The 15,902-nt window shown below is 38.1% G+C and overlaps 1 protein-coding gene across 2 annotated transcripts in view; it reads left to right on the top strand.

The window, feature by feature from the left end:
- sez6b (seizure related 6 homolog b) overlaps window positions 1–15,902 on the top strand; it is a 306,245-nt gene that overhangs the window by 124,310 nt on the left and 166,033 nt on the right. For both annotated transcript variants that reach the window (XM_084716798.1, XM_084716799.1), the window contains one exon: window positions 4,370–4,503. In XM_084716798.1, coding sequence (XP_084572924.1) covers window positions 4,370–4,503 — 134 coding nt within the window. The remainder of the gene's footprint in view (window positions 1–4,369; window positions 4,504–15,902) is intronic.

Here is a 15,902-nt window from a genome sequence, read left to right on the forward strand (position 1 = left end):
TACACAAAGTCCCACTGTAACACATCCAGGCAGAGGCTGAATGACAACAGTGTAGTGCAGCAATAAAGCTTGAGTGGACGCTCCCTGAGGTGGAGTGCAGAGGGGACACACAGAGGATGTTCTTCTTCATAAGGAAGCACTTCAGCAAAAGTTTACTTTTTAGCTCAGAGAGAGGAGGCATGAAGGTGGTGGAGCAGAAACCCCTGAAGGCCAGCAGGAAATATTCTGTCCTCAGCTGTCCCATCACAGGGCTGAGCTGCTTAGAGAGGCAGCCAGAGAGGCAGAAAACCTTCAAACACAGTCAGATACAGTGAGTTTGTAGCAACGTCTGCACTGTACAGTATGTGCAATACAGCTACACTGGTTTACTTATTTTGGCTTTTCTAATATCCATATATTTCCATTTACATCTTTCAAAAACTAGCCTCTAGCTGGCTGTGAGCTTTATTCCCTGTATTACTGTATTACACACTAGAACGGCCAAGGTAGTCAATTTGACCGTTTCTACATTTATATGTGCAATAACTTTATTGAAATAAAAAAAACCCACAATGCTGCTGATACCTGACTTTTCCTAAAGGAGTCTGCGTTTTCATCTAAAATGTGTTTTTTTATGTAAATCATACAAAAGGCAAAGAAAATGTGATCACTTTTACCTATTTCAGCCTGACCAGATGAAAACTGCTGCTGTTATATTGTTATTTTCTGCACAGTTGAAGATGCATCTTGGCTGCTCTGCAAACATCAGTGTCTCCTGTCAGAAGAACTTAACAAGTGCTCTTGATTTCCAATTTCCTGACATCAAACACACCAGGGATGGCTGTAACACTTTTAATCTTAGCACCTATAACTCAACTGAATTTTTGTGTTCTCAAATTTAGAAACAAAATACCATTACTTATTACAAATAGCAGTGTCTTTTGTTTTTTTTTGTGCTCATTTCCAGCCTTTTCCCATAAGCTGTGATTATTTTTTGTTATGGTTCTAGGTGGAAAATATGTCATTATTAATGTTAAAATAACATGTTTATAATCTTAAAAAAAATACATATAATTGTTTCTTGCTCTGAGTAATTCTAGATGAATCTAAAATTTGCATCAGATCACCGATGACTATTATCCTACAGAAAACTACTGCTGTGAACATATGTAATCATTACCGTTTACTTCACGTGATGGCTGCATATTGATAAATATATAAATACGTTTAGCAAAATTTACATTTTGGTGTTACTACATTTTTAAAAGGATAAACTAACAGAATAAATGCATTAATCTCTTAATCTGGTATTTATCATAAGAGAGTTTGGAAGCCAAAACGATGCTTATGACCGTTCTAGTAGTTATGGAATCGACACTTCTAATATTGGTGTCACTGTGTTAATATGACAGTAGTAGTTACTGTAACAGTTGATCTTTAGTATTAACCAACCCAGTGGTGGCAGCGACCATGTAAGATAAAACAGTTCTAGATATCTGTCCTGGATCAACAAAAACTCATGTTAATATAGATGTAAGTATATGCAGAACATGTGGCAGTTTGATTGGCTGGGCTACATCTGGCAGTGGTGTGGCTTGTGTTGTTATTCTTCACAGCGGAGCCACAATTTAAAGAAAAAAACAACAACCCAAGGTTGTGTCAAGAGAGCTAACCCTAGATCTATTAAAAATCTTGCAAGGGTTATTATAGTGTTTTCTGTCCCTAAACCTAAGCTGATCATAAAACTAGAAGAGGTCACTCAGTAGAGTGCAGATCCCCACCATCAACAGATGGTGAAGCACCTACTGCACAGCTGCTAGATGCAACCAGCTGGGATTTATCAAGTTCCATCAGCATTAACATGACTTTCACATACATTACCTAACAAAATTTCAAACTGAAGCAGCTGTTGGTCACTTGTGGCCCCTAGTGGCCAGTTAACAAGAGTAAGAAGTCAGCTGTCAATCAAAAAATTTAATTACAGCCTCACAGTTGTTTGTCTGAATTTAATATGGAACTTACTACTATATTAACCTGTAACTTTGAAAGAATTTCATGAAAAGTTTTGCTTGTATTTTTGTCAAAACAGAAGTTCTCATTATACATGTGTGATTCCAGTGAATAATGTCCTGGTAGAAACATGCCGTCTTCACTTAGAGACTATTTTTACAGAGGACAGAGGACTGATAGACAGATAAAATGTCATCATCTCATGATTTTATCCCATTAGATATTTGCGTGTAATTCTGTTATGTTTTTAGTGAGGTCACTGTGACATTGACCTTTGACCACCCAAATCTAATAATTTCATCCTTCAGTCCAAATGATAATTTTTGCAAAAAGTTTAAAGAAATTCCTTCTCGGCGTTCTTGACATTGCATTCACAAGAATGGAATGATTTGAAAACAAAATTCCTGTGGCCACAGCTGTCACCAAGGCCATGAAAATAAAGATTTTTAGAAAACTCTAAATCTCAGAGATCCTTGAGGGTATAGTCATAAACGTGTACAAATAAATTTGGCTGCTGGGTCCAGTAGTATCAGAGATTAGCTCTGGACAAGATGCAGGTCTGATGATCATGTATGCACACACTCACTCATGCACTCACACTGCACACTGAAGTGATTGCTCGATCAGGGATAATAATTAGTTTACAATGGGCACAGTGAAGTACGTGTCCATGATTTGGACAGTGCACCTCCTATAAGCTGTCCTTATACTTCTGTTTCAGATGAGAAAAAAAAAAACGTATAAAATAAAATGTGTAGATAGAGTATCTGCTGACAGTATGAGTCATGTTACATTTCAACCTCAGGATGGTACTACACAACACGCCCATTAATCACAATCAGGCACAATCTGGGCCATCATGGATCAGCTGTATTGGCCCAACAAGACTTTATATCTAAACCACAAAATGGGATGTTTGTCAGAATATGACTCGTAGAACTATTACATAAACTACAATCATCTGGTTAAGGTTAGGGAGAGGTCATGGTCATGATTTAAAGAAACTAACCTGCAGGATTGTGAGGGTAACTTTAAAAATGTATTCAGATACAGTTAATGATTACCTGTCAAAAAATGTAGTCATTAATGTAATCCAAGTGTCACAATATTAAAGTCATGTAACTTGATTACTTCGTTACTTTTGGATTACCTCAATATAAAATATGGTGAAATTTTTTAGTCTAGTATAGAGTTTATAGGGCTGCAACTAATTATTATTTTCATCATCAATTATTGGTTGATTATTCTCTTAACTAATCTGTTGAGAAAAAATGTCATTTTGTCCACAACTCAAAGATACTCAGTTTACTTTCAGAGAGGAGTAAAGAAACCAGAAAATATTCACATTGAAGAAGCTGAAATCAGAGAGTTTCGCTATTTTTTAATTAAAAATGACTAAAACAATCAATAAATTAATTAATCCTGTCACCATCTTGTCAGTTTAAAAATAAGTCAATTTCTTCACAAACAGCCGTCTGTCTCCTGTCTTAATTCTCTCTCTGCTCCAAACAATAAAAAGCTATTTTTTTTCAGAATATTACAAAAACATATTTGATTAAACACCTTAAAGTATTATGTAACAACAAAGCAAAACATAATTACATTACAAAACAAGAGCAGTAACACTGATTATTATTATTATTATTATTATTATTATTATTATTATTATTATTATTATTATTATTATTATTATTATTATTATGAATATATTAAACAATAATTTAATAATAATTTGGTCTGGGGCTGCAAATAATTTATGTTACAATTTTGTCAGCTGAAAAATAGGTCCAAATGTGGCGTGCTCCACATGTTAGCATCTATTAGTAATTTAATCCATAAAATGTGAGAAAATTAAAAAGAAAATGTTGATCAAGAGAGGAGTTAAGAAACCAGAAAATTTTATTGGAGTGAAGTATTTTTTCACTAGCGGTCATGATAATGAATTGTCAGTTGTGTGTGCACTGTGCATGGTAGGTTATTGTTCTTTATTTTAAAATTATAATCAACAAATCATCCCGATTTTACTAAATATATCTGTAATCTGATTCTGTCGCTTTTATGCGTAACTGTAATGGAATACAGTTACGTTTTTTTGTGTCCAAACTACATAACCTCGTTGCTCCCCAAACCAGTGAGAGTTTTTTAGTGTCCTGTGGTCTCTGTGCTGTTTCTGGAGCCTTTTATTGCCGTTATGGGTGAAATTCTGAAGGAAAAAGCAGCTGCAGTACAGCTGGCATGAGAGCTGCTTTAGCTTGCATAGATTAGTACACGACTGAAAATGTTGGTACACATGTTTGTGAATCTGGAACATGAGCGGGGCACCAGTGTGTCCTCACTGCTTCCATCAGAATCACTGCCATGCTGCTGTTTGTCCCCGCAGTTCCCTGCCAGCTGAACCTGACGGGGCCAGAGGGATACATAGAGGCTCCGCCACAGTCCAGCTCTGCTTTTCACTCCACCATGGACTGCAGCTACATCATCACTGTCTACATGGGCTACGGAGTGGAGGTCCAGGTAAGAGCCGCGCTCTGAATGCGCTCTCAACTGCAAGAATTCAAGTTTATTCAAAATTGTGTAGCGTGATATGATTTCTGTTATTATTGAAATTCAGGGCTGTCAGATTTGAGCCATTCTTGAGAACTGGGACAAATCATGTCCTACCAAAAAACAAAAAACAAAACTTTAATTAATTCAACTATTAATGCCATCCCACCCGCCAAAATTTGGATGAAAAGACATTCAAAAAATGACTCTGCCAATCATCTAGAAACCTTTTTCTTCTGTTTGAATGCGACAGATGAAAAGATGCCTTTTTCATGTCATTGAAAGACAACTATTGAAAGACATCCATCTATGTCCAGTTTTAGCTAAAAATGAAAGGTGAAAAATCATTGTTGAATAGACAGACGGCCTCAACAAACCCCAGATTTCACTGTCTACCTATGCCCTATTTGGGCCAAATCAGACAAACAAGATGGAAATTTCAAAGATTCAGACAAACTGACCAGATTTAGCCCAAAAAGACAACAATGAAATGATGTTGGGTGCTTGGTGGGAACACTCCAAGTCCAAAATTTTAGTGAAAATGTCTTCTTTAAGGATTGTAAATACAAAATAAATATAATATATGAAATGTTTTGGTTTGCTTTAATTTTTTAACATTTTTAGAAAGAAAACATTCTTCTCCCAGACAAGAATTCATAACTTCAAACAATTTGATGTCTTAAAAGCCTTTAAAATCTATAAGTAACCATACCCACTGATAACATAGGTGTGCTATTTATGATCATTTTTGCTTACAAAAACATGATTTCATCAGGCATAAAAAGGGTTAGCTATACTGTAAAGACCCCGTCTCGCTTCCTGGTTTAAAAAAGGCAGGAATACTGCTCAATCACTGGTAAACGTTCTGTTTTTTGACAATTCATTCAATAATACCGATATCAGATGTGTCTCATCTCAGCTCTGTAGCACCTCTAAATCAAAGTTAAATAAGAGGGCAAGAGTCAAGAGTTTGATCTTTTAAAGTGAAATTTCCAGCATAATTGAAGAGTAAAAATCAAAGCCCCTTCAAAATATGGTTTTGTGCTAATTCTCAAGAATGAGCGATGATTATTAAGATGTTATAGGATACACACACAGGCTGGAGGTGTGGAAAGGGACTTTTCAGTAAATCCAAAGTTATCTTTCTTCCTGTTGTGTCTTGTTAGCTGGCTGACATTCAGGAATCATTTGCTTTTTCTTCAGAGTTTGAGTGTGTGTGTGTGTGTATCCACTGTGGCTTCACTGTGAGGATGGGATTACCAGAGTGATACGTGAAATCACCAGAGATAATCTAGTAACTGATGGGCAGTAACTACCTCATATCTATTGGCTGGCGACTTAAACCACAATGTCTTGCATCCCAAAAATGATTCTTTTCTCATTTGTGAGCATTTAGAGAAATTTCCAGTTTTAAAACCTTCAGACTGTCCTTGGAGCAAGTAAACACTGAATCCACTTTTTTTGAGTTAGTAAATTACACACATGCACAGACACATACTGTCTGCTGATTCTGGTCCAAGTCCACGGCGTTATTTACAACAGCAGTTCTGTGACTTTGACCAGATCGAACTGAGTAAATCTGTCCTCCAGACAGTGGTTCCCAACCCCTGGGGCACAGACCTGTTCTGGGCCAAAGATTAATTTCTAAAGGGCTGCAAGAAAATGTAACACAGAGATATACAATACGCAACATGTAAACTAATAAAACTATGATAATATTAATGTTATACCCACTCTTGAGAGTTAGAGAGGATAAAACATGTCCTACTAAAAAAAAAAACGTATTAATACCAACACTCTAATTGCAATTTTCCTGGTGAAAATGTATTGTTTATGAATTAATATACATAAATATATGTATTTTATGAAATTGTTTGCCTTGTTTTTTCTCATTTCTAAACTTGCTCTCATAAAACACCCGTGACAGCCTCTAATCAAAGTAAATCCTTTAATAAAACACTCACACATCAATACGACACACGATAAAGAAATCACCTGTAAAGCTTGTGCTGCTTGACATCATTTAAAAGGCAATATAGCCTACAGAGAGCAGTAGAAGTGGAATTGAATGTCAGTGCAGGTGCAGGGGCTGTAAATCAGAAAAAAACGTCTCGTCCAGGTGGGTGGCAGGCAGGTGATTTATGCATACATGCGGATTTGGATGGGACTCGGAGCCTGTCGGGAGGAATTAGCAATGAGCGTGTCCTCGTCTTCTGGGATCACCAAAACAGCCACGCAATGCCAAAAGCAGGATAATGATGTCAGGAGACGGGGACCCTCGTCCTCTGTTCTGTCAACAACTCCATTTGACTGCGAATGAGCGAATGCACTGATATTTACCTGAGGAAGAGAGGCTGTGCGTCCCTGTGTGTCTACCAAGCAGAGTATAAGCACTTTGTGAGTCTGCTGACGTAGCTCATCTTACTGTCTTGGTAATGCGTTCTTTAAATAGCAGGGAAATGCTGCTCTGTTGACTTCAGGCCAGGTTTTTGTTGGTCAGTGGCGCAGTCTCTTTCTGCTGCCTCAGTGTGCCTGACCACACCTCATATTAAAACAGCACACCCATGGGTGCACCGATGGGAACAAGTACATTTGCCACTTACACAACATGGGCGCAAAAATGACAGCTGTGTCAGTTGGAAACTAGCAATGACAGCTGCGCTAAGTTGTGTGCCACTTTGCGCTGGATGGAAGCCAGCGACACTGAGATAGTAGTGGATGTTTAAACGCATTTTCGATTGTAATGTTCAAACTAAAACAGGGTGTTGCTTTTTAAAAACGTGTGTCACCCATTCCTGAGAATTGGGACTAATCATGTGACCAAAAGTTTAAAAATGATTCCAGAAATGTAATTTTTTTGGGGGTAAATGTATTCTTTAAGGATTTATAGATATTAAATACAGCTCTGGAAAAAATGAAGAGACCACTCTCACAAATGTTTCTTAAATCAGCATCTCTATGGCAGCCAGTCCATTCAAGTGTTTGTTGGATTCCTGATCAGGTGATCACCTGAACCAAATCTTATTTTATGAGGAAGATTATAAAAAACACTGCTGTGATTAAAGATTGACATTATCCCACCAAAATTGATTTCTAAACTCTTCCTAAGTTAAAATATTAGTGTTAAATGAACGTGCATTATTCAAGGTCTGAAAACACTGCATCTTTTTTGTTATTTTGACCAGTTGTCATTTTCTGCCAATAAATGCACAAAATGGCAATATTTTAATTTCAAATTTGAGCGAAATGTTGTCAGCAGTTTATAGAATGAAACAAAAATGTTCATTTTACTCAAAACACATACCTGATGAGGAACTGATCATTTTGCAGTGGTCTCTTAATTTTTTCAGAGCTGTATATAATTTTTGGTTTGCTTTAATTTGTTTAATTTCTAAACTTGCCCAGTGGCAGAAAAAACCCTTGCTGCAGATAAGAATTCACATCTTCATAAAATCCTTCAAAATCTAAAACTAACAATACCTGCTGATAACATAAACATAGGTGTACAGATGTGCTATTATAATCATCTTTGTTTTGAAATCTTTTTGTTTTTTTTTGAACATGTTGTGTAAAGTCGGGTCCGTGATTTCCATCAGCTCTGTCAGATTTTTACAAAAACATGATTTAATCAGGCATAGAAAAGGTTAACTATACCCTGAGGACCCCTGTCTAACTTCCTGGTTTAAAAAAAGGCAGGAATACTGCTCAAGTAAACTTTCTAGTTTTTGACAAATTCATTCAATAATATTGCTATTAGATGTGTCTCAACCATTACATGTCAACTCCTGTCAACTGCTCACTACGACCACACTGTGAAATGAAAAACTGAAACATTTTGTAAACTCTGTAAAATGTCAGCTGTCAATTAAATGTAGACGTCAACTCTGTCAGATCTGACAGAGTTGACGTCTACATTTAATAAAAAATGTAATCTTGAGGAGGTTGGCTCGTTACAAGGTTTAATAGCCAAGAGTTTGATCTTTTAAAATCTATTTTCCAGCATAACTGAAAACTGAAAATCAAACCCCCCTCAAAATATGTCTTTGTCCCAATTCTCAAGAAAGGCTGATACGTAGAAAAGCCGTCTGATTGTGAGGGTGTGATCTCCAAGACTCAATGACTATAGACATATTGTTTAGGCATTTAAATGGATTGCCTTTCGAGCAAGGTGACATGCTGACATCATAATCGATAGAGTGTATGTGACCTGTGCCAGGCTTAGTTTCGTATTTATGCAGACACTGTGTCGTCCCTGTGCGTATAATGACTATAGACCTACTCTGACATTGACCGTTTGTCCAGATCATTGTCCCTGTTTTAAACGGTTAAAACTCTGAGCAGGATGTGGCCTCTTGTCAGATGGATGGCTTCAATTAGCATTTAAAATTTTCATCAACAGTACTCCTCCAGCCGTCTCAGGGCTGGCAGATATAAAGCTCACATAGCAGCTGCCCCCGACAGGAGAGCAATTCACTGTTCATTTTGAGAATACAGTTCCATTATGTCTCGTCTCACTGCTACCATATGTTTTGAATTTGTAAGAGCACTTCACCAGAAATATGTCATATATATCCTTGAACAAGAAACATGCCTTTATAGACCAAATTAATGCGACAAAACAGTTTGTTTTTCTTATGTATGACAAGAGGAAAATGCTTTGGATTTTGAGGTCAATGAGGACATTTATCTGAAGGTTACACTTCATGAAGCTATGAGTAGATCCATTCTTAATACCTCTGTGAATTTACTTTATGGTCTCATCTATGATGCTATTGTTAAAATTATCAGCTGCTCCTCTATATGTGATTGAAAACAATTTTTGACTCAACAGAGTTCAGATTTTGGAGCTACGATCTCAGTGTTCAGCACTGTGACCTGTAGGTCAGTGTTCACATCCTTTAAAGGACCTACACAGATAAGAAAGCATGCTAACAAGCTAAAGCTAAAACCAGAAGTGGGTCCAAGTCATTGTTTTGCAAGTCACAAGTAAATCTCAAGTCTCTGCACTCAAGTCCCACGTCAAGACAGGCAAGCTGCAGGCAAGCTGCAGTCTGGCTGAATGGTATAGACCTGCCATTCATCATCCTCTGTGCTTTCAAAGGCCCCTGTTATAACAGGAAACTACAACAACCTCCAAGCCAGCAACTTACATGCTGAAAATGGCAAATTAGCACCTGGTTGCTAACAGTGCATCCTGGGCTCAGTGCCCCCACAAGACGACTATGATTAAAAAAAAAAAAAAATACAAACCAGGCAGAGCATTTTTTCCCCCTATAGCAGGATGATGTGTGTGGAACTGGGCTTCTTCAGCGCTGAACCCTGTGGAGATCTGGCAGATGTAGGGTGAGGGTGACCAGATGTCCTGAAAAATTCAGGACTCAGGATTTCATTTTTGTCCAATATATGAGTATCGATGTGTTTTAACTTGTGTATTGTTCTTATTAGGCTATCATTAATAATGGATTGTAATTTTCAACTTGCACATTTTGCATTCTGCAGTTTGTTTTCTATTGATCATCTTGTAGTCACCTTGTAGTATTTGTACGCAAATAATATTTTGTTCCAACTGGAGCTCAGTAACATAACAATAGTTTTTCATGGTTCCATTCTGCAACATGATGGGATGCTGCTGGAAGGTTCAGTCAAAGCGGATCTGGAGAATTCTGAATAGTGTTTAGTGTTAGTTGTTTCAGGAAATGAAGGGAAATGAACTGATTCACACTTTTTATATATTTATATATTTATATATTTATATATTTATATATTTATATATTTATATATTTATATATATACAGCAGACTTTTCTGGGCTTGTGGGAATGTATCACTCATTGGTGTTTAAATCCAAGCTGAGTCATGAGTCTTTTTCGATTTTGTCAGTCATGTGACTCGAGTCCTCATCAAAGCTCATTGCCTGAATAGAAGCATGACTTCTTTGCATATTCTGGCAGTAAGACCTCTCAGTGTGGGGCCTCAGTGGTTCAGAGCAGCGGCGTGACATGATGGAAAAAAAACGTATGTGGAAGCCAAGTGAGACAGCTTGATCCTCTAAAGTGGTGATTCTCAACAACTGGGCTGCAAGGCTGTTATTTTTCTCTCTGTCCATATATGTATGCACTCACATCTCGACCATTCCAGGAAGCTTTCTGTTTTTTCCTTCCTCTTCTTTGCTTTCTCTTCCTGAAGCTGTCGGTGGTTCTGACACATTCATCATGACGGTACACTGTAAAAACACTGACCTAACCAAGGAACGGGCTTATGTTTAAAGTAGGGTTAAACCGATAGATTATTTTTTAAATTTTAACACCTGTCTTATTTGTTAAAGTCCCTCGGCAGTCAAAAGAAGGTTTTCCATCATTACAACTTCCTGTGTGTGTGCATACATACATGTCAGAATGGACTTTTCAGTGAAGGAGGAGGCATCTTGTGTTCGGTACATTTGCATCTTAATAGATTTGTGATTTTCCAATATGGAGAACAATGTGGAAAACACTTCTCAGACAGATATTATTATTCAGAACAAATTATATGTCTTAAAACATGCCTGGTGGGGGGTTATTCAGTCTGAATACACAGGATCGCAAGTGGGAGGTCTTGCCTACATACAGTGTTACATGTCTGCTTGCTTGTTTAAGTTAATTATGTATTATACAGAGCATCTTAAAAGGAAAGCAAGGTTGTTCGGGAAATTTATATGATGGAATGACTGACTTTTACTCTGACACACATTAACAAAAAATGTGAAAATACTGGAAATAATGGAGATGTTATTTGAATCTGAAGTGATTTCTTTATATACTTATTTTGTTTTGCAAAATTTGTCCTTTTCTCCTGTATTTTTCTTCTGTACCAACAGAATGGACTTTTAAGTTATGAATGAATGGGAGACAGCTCTCTCCTTAAAGGTATATTTCACCCAAAAATGAAAATTCAGTCATTATGTACTCATGCCGATTAAAGGTTTGGTTTGGTTTTTAGTCCACAAAAGTTTCACAGGAAAACAGTTTTGCAGGATCTCCCAAACAATGGAAGTGAATGGTGACTGGTTTTCAAATAGAAAAAACAAATAAAAACATATAATACCTCCATACTACTCGTCTTGTCTGAGATTCTGCAACACCGTTTTTCTGTGAAACTCAGCAGTGTTTTGTGAACTAATAAAATCAACCCAACTCTTAATTGGCTGAGGGTGAGTAGATCATGGCTGAATTTTGATTTTTGGTTGAATTAGTCCTTTAAGAAATGCTCTGACTTTGTAGAAATCAAAGTCATGGATCAGACAGGATTGCAAAGAGCAATCAGGAACACAAAGGACCCACAGATTTCAAGACTGCAATATAACGCATAGACATTTTATTTTTATTTTACATGATGTTATGCAGTTCACTTCACCTATGATGACCCATGCATAAATCAGAGTAACCCATTCAGGTACTTTGCTCCCGTGTCAAGCTTCCAACCCTTTTTGGGTGAAAACAACCACTCTAACTTGACTGGCGGTCAATACAAATTCTGAGGTTTTTGCCGGTTTAAACACATAAAATAAGAGAACTGCATCACTGAGGAGCCTAAATCCTGTGGCCAGTCATGTGAACAATCATGCTGTGTCTTTGCCGATCAACGATCAGTGTCACTGCATAGGAAAAAATGAAAGAATTAGAAGTTGGTGAGTGTCTGACTCCATCAAACTGGAAGAACTACTCCACAGAGTACTTTATTGAATCTCCATGTGATGTATTTCTGACACCATTTGTCTGTTTCAGTTGTCTGTCTACTGTGGCATTACACTTACACTTACACTTACGCTTACGCTTACACTGACATGCATGAATGACACGGTCGAGGGAAGTGGCGTGTGGCTGCTCTGATCCATACACAGTTATGGTTTTGTAGGTGTGACTATGATGATGTTTATAGACACAATCCTGCCACAGCATTGGACCATCAGTGAAACGGCGTGTGAAGAGAGAGTGTGTGTATTTAATTCCTTCTTGGTGGTTAATAAGTCACTAACCATGCTGTAAAATTTCCCACTGGACTTTAGATCTGTCACAGCTACATTGATATTTAGGTTAAGCAGCCACGACATTTCAGTCTACCTCTGCTCTTCGTGTTCAACCCTGTCACATGTCTAGTTTTAGAAAACCAGGGGCTCCTATAGAGATTGTTTTTGCTCAGAGTCATGCCGTGCATGCATGCATTATTCACCAAAACTCCAACCTCCATCTATGCCAGCTATGTGGTCACTCTCACTGTTCAGGTACTTATTTTTTAGTCCCTATATTGTTGGTAAAGACATCTTGAAGATGGTACCACAACAGCAGAAGCTCCAGCTGGGAGGTGCATCCCGCGCTTGCTGGTTTGTCAAATATTATTTAAAACTCCCTCTGCACCTGGGAGGTTTGGACCTGACCTTTTTTTGTAATTTCCAAAACTGACAAGCTTTAAACGTTATTTAAAACTTTATTTAGCTCTATTGAAATCCCCCCTCCTAGCAGTAAAGCTCCTATGATAGCAGTGTAAACTAGGGGTGCAACAGACCACAAACTCACTGTTGGGATCATATTTTGTATCAGCAAAAAAGAAAGAACAAAGGAAGCATCAGGGCTAAATTAGTTTCAAAATGTACTTTGCTTTAATCTCTCTGTCTATAGTCATCACTGTAGTAATGTAATGGTAAATTTAATAATAATGATGATAATAATAGTAATTATTTTATTATTATTAGTAGTAGTAGTATTAATATTATGTACAATACACATCAGATACTATACTCTGCAGTATTATTCTATACTATAGTACATATAAAAAATTAGACACTCTACAGTATAATACACTACTACAGTCTGTAGTCTCACTCAGTGTCCCACCCACAGTGCTATGTGACTGGTTAGATGCCACAAGTAATAGCCAATCAACACTGAGGCCTGTCACAGAGACACAGAGCTGCTCCGGTGAGCTGAGCAAAGCTGTGTGTAGGAGTTCAGACAACAGATATCGCCAGAGTTACAGTAAACACCAATTCATGATCTATTTCTATGAGGACAGCATGCCCAGTTTGTAAGTTACACCAGTGAAAATACCTGAAGTCAGGGTCAGAATTTCAATTGATAGAGGTGATGTCTCTGTGCCAGAAATGTGCTGCTGAGTAAAATGTAGCATCTGTCTCATCTTTTTACTGCAACTCTGCACTGGGATTCAGGAAATTATCACTTTAAAATGTAACAGTGACAGTAAAACTGTGTTAATCCGTGGATCACATGCAGGCCGATCTGTGGGAGGTTGATCCTTATAGATCACGGACCAAGGACAATCCTTGACACCCCTATTATAGACGCCAACACTCCTGGTCCAGTTAGCTACTAATAGGACTGCTAGCTGTACTGAACTACAAAGCTAACAACAGCAACAAGTAAAATAGCCTGTCAAGAAACACTGAGAGTTGAGACAGGGCTGGCCACATTAGTGTATATGCTCTTAAATGTGTCTGGCCATAGGCAGCACAGACCTCCTTTGAATGTGGTCTGAGCAATCAGATCTCAACGTCTTGGGTGCATTCGCATTTGCACTGAAGCTGTCCACTCGTGATCGGATCACTCAAGCCACATGTTAATGTTAGATGTAAACAGAGCGACAGACAAACGATGTTGTGTGACACTGGGGGCTCCTGTGTTGTTCAGGAAGGTATGGTCATGATGCATTTTGTCATTCATTTGAAGGGCTTGTTCACTCAGTGTAGCTGATGTAGACCAGTACTTCAGATGAGCATCCAGGAAAACTCATTAAAAAGATGTTCAAAACAAGGGTCAGTATCAGTGTCAGTTTGTTGATTGTTTCAGTAATCATGCCAAAAATGTTCTAGACAATGTTGATCTTTTCACTGAAATTAGGTTCACAGATATTACTCGCTTCTGAGAAATTTTGGCGCTCGCTCTGGTTTACCCACAGGAGGGGAAATGATAAAAGACAACATGTTCGCTGTTGTCTTGTTTAAAATGACTTACTAGTGGCCAGCTATTAGTCACCAAAGAGCACTTGGCAGCACTGAGGCAACAATTTCCTGTAGAAACACCTAATGGTTTACCTAACAACAAACTGGAAAGATTCTAGGAAAGTGAAGACATGAGTAAAGGGAGACATATTTTAATCTCCCTTCCTCAAAATGTGACTGTACATACCAAGAAGCAGCACATACTAGCATGCAGCAGACATGGAAATGTACCGTAGATGTCCAATGTCACCTCCACAAATGTGTTTGGCCCGTAGACAATGGCAGGCGCTCCAAATGATTACAGCCACTCTATCCACTCTAGGGCATTCGGTGTCGTTTTGAAGCGTCTGACCTTTTTGGGGAGGCTTATGCGATGATTTAAGTAGCGCCCTTGTCTCTACCTGAAAACCCCCTCATCCACATGATTAACTCCAAGAGCTTTGCTTCCTGCTGCTCATAAAATATACAATGGCCATTACGCCACTGACCTTCCAGATGCCTGGCCTAATATATTTAGGATAAAAAAATGAATATGTGGTTGCAAATCATCGGCGATGATGTCTCCCAGCTGCTTCCTGTCGCTGATGTGGCGAGGAAAGGAAAGGAGAGGAAAGAAAAGGAAATGAAAGAAAGGGGGAAAGATGTTAGAGAATTAGGTGGCCAAAAGGAAGAGGATGAGGGGGAGGTGGATGAGGACAAATAAAAGAACAAAAAAGACACAATGAGAGCAAGAGTGTATTACTTTCAGACATAATCAGATTCTTTAGTCAATGAATAAGAAAGGAAAAAATGGTAAACACAGGAAAGATGTAACTCACCTTTCAGATCATCCAACTACTCAAAATGTGCCTAAACTCAGCTTATTTCATCATCTCCCTCATTGTAGCTACAGTAAAAGCAACTTTCTAAAGCTTATTGCTGTGCAGAATGACGAAAAGCAATCATTTAATCAATTCGATGACAGCTGGACAGTAAAAGGACACTGTTTTAAAAGATTTCACTGAGTTAATCAAACTGTACAGAATAAGACTTTGAAAACTGAGGGTGACATGTGTCTGAGCTTGCCGACCTCTGAATCACCGCCCACCAGTCAGGTCTGTTCAGTGATTCCAATACGTCAGGTTCTGTGCTCACTGACAGCTATTTTTTCCTGGATGAGAAACAGCCCACCAGTCACAGCTTTGTTGGTGAGATTAGGAACGGGTACATCATCTTCCCAGCCAGGGACCTACCTGCATCCATGACAAACAGCAAAAATAGTGATAAGTGTATCACGAGGCAGAAAGTAAGAGAATAAAAGTCACAGTGGTGGATGCATGTGTAGCATGTCTTACTTGCTTTTTACTGACTCAGTGTTGTAGTTGTCTGCACCTGACCAT

Source organism: Lutjanus erythropterus, chromosome 4 (genome assembly GCF_056507025.1).
Source record: "Lutjanus erythropterus isolate fLutEry1 chromosome 4, fLutEry1.hap2, whole genome shotgun sequence".
Classification (NCBI taxonomy): domain Eukaryota; kingdom Metazoa; phylum Chordata; class Actinopteri; order Lutjaniformes; family Lutjanidae; genus Lutjanus; species Lutjanus erythropterus.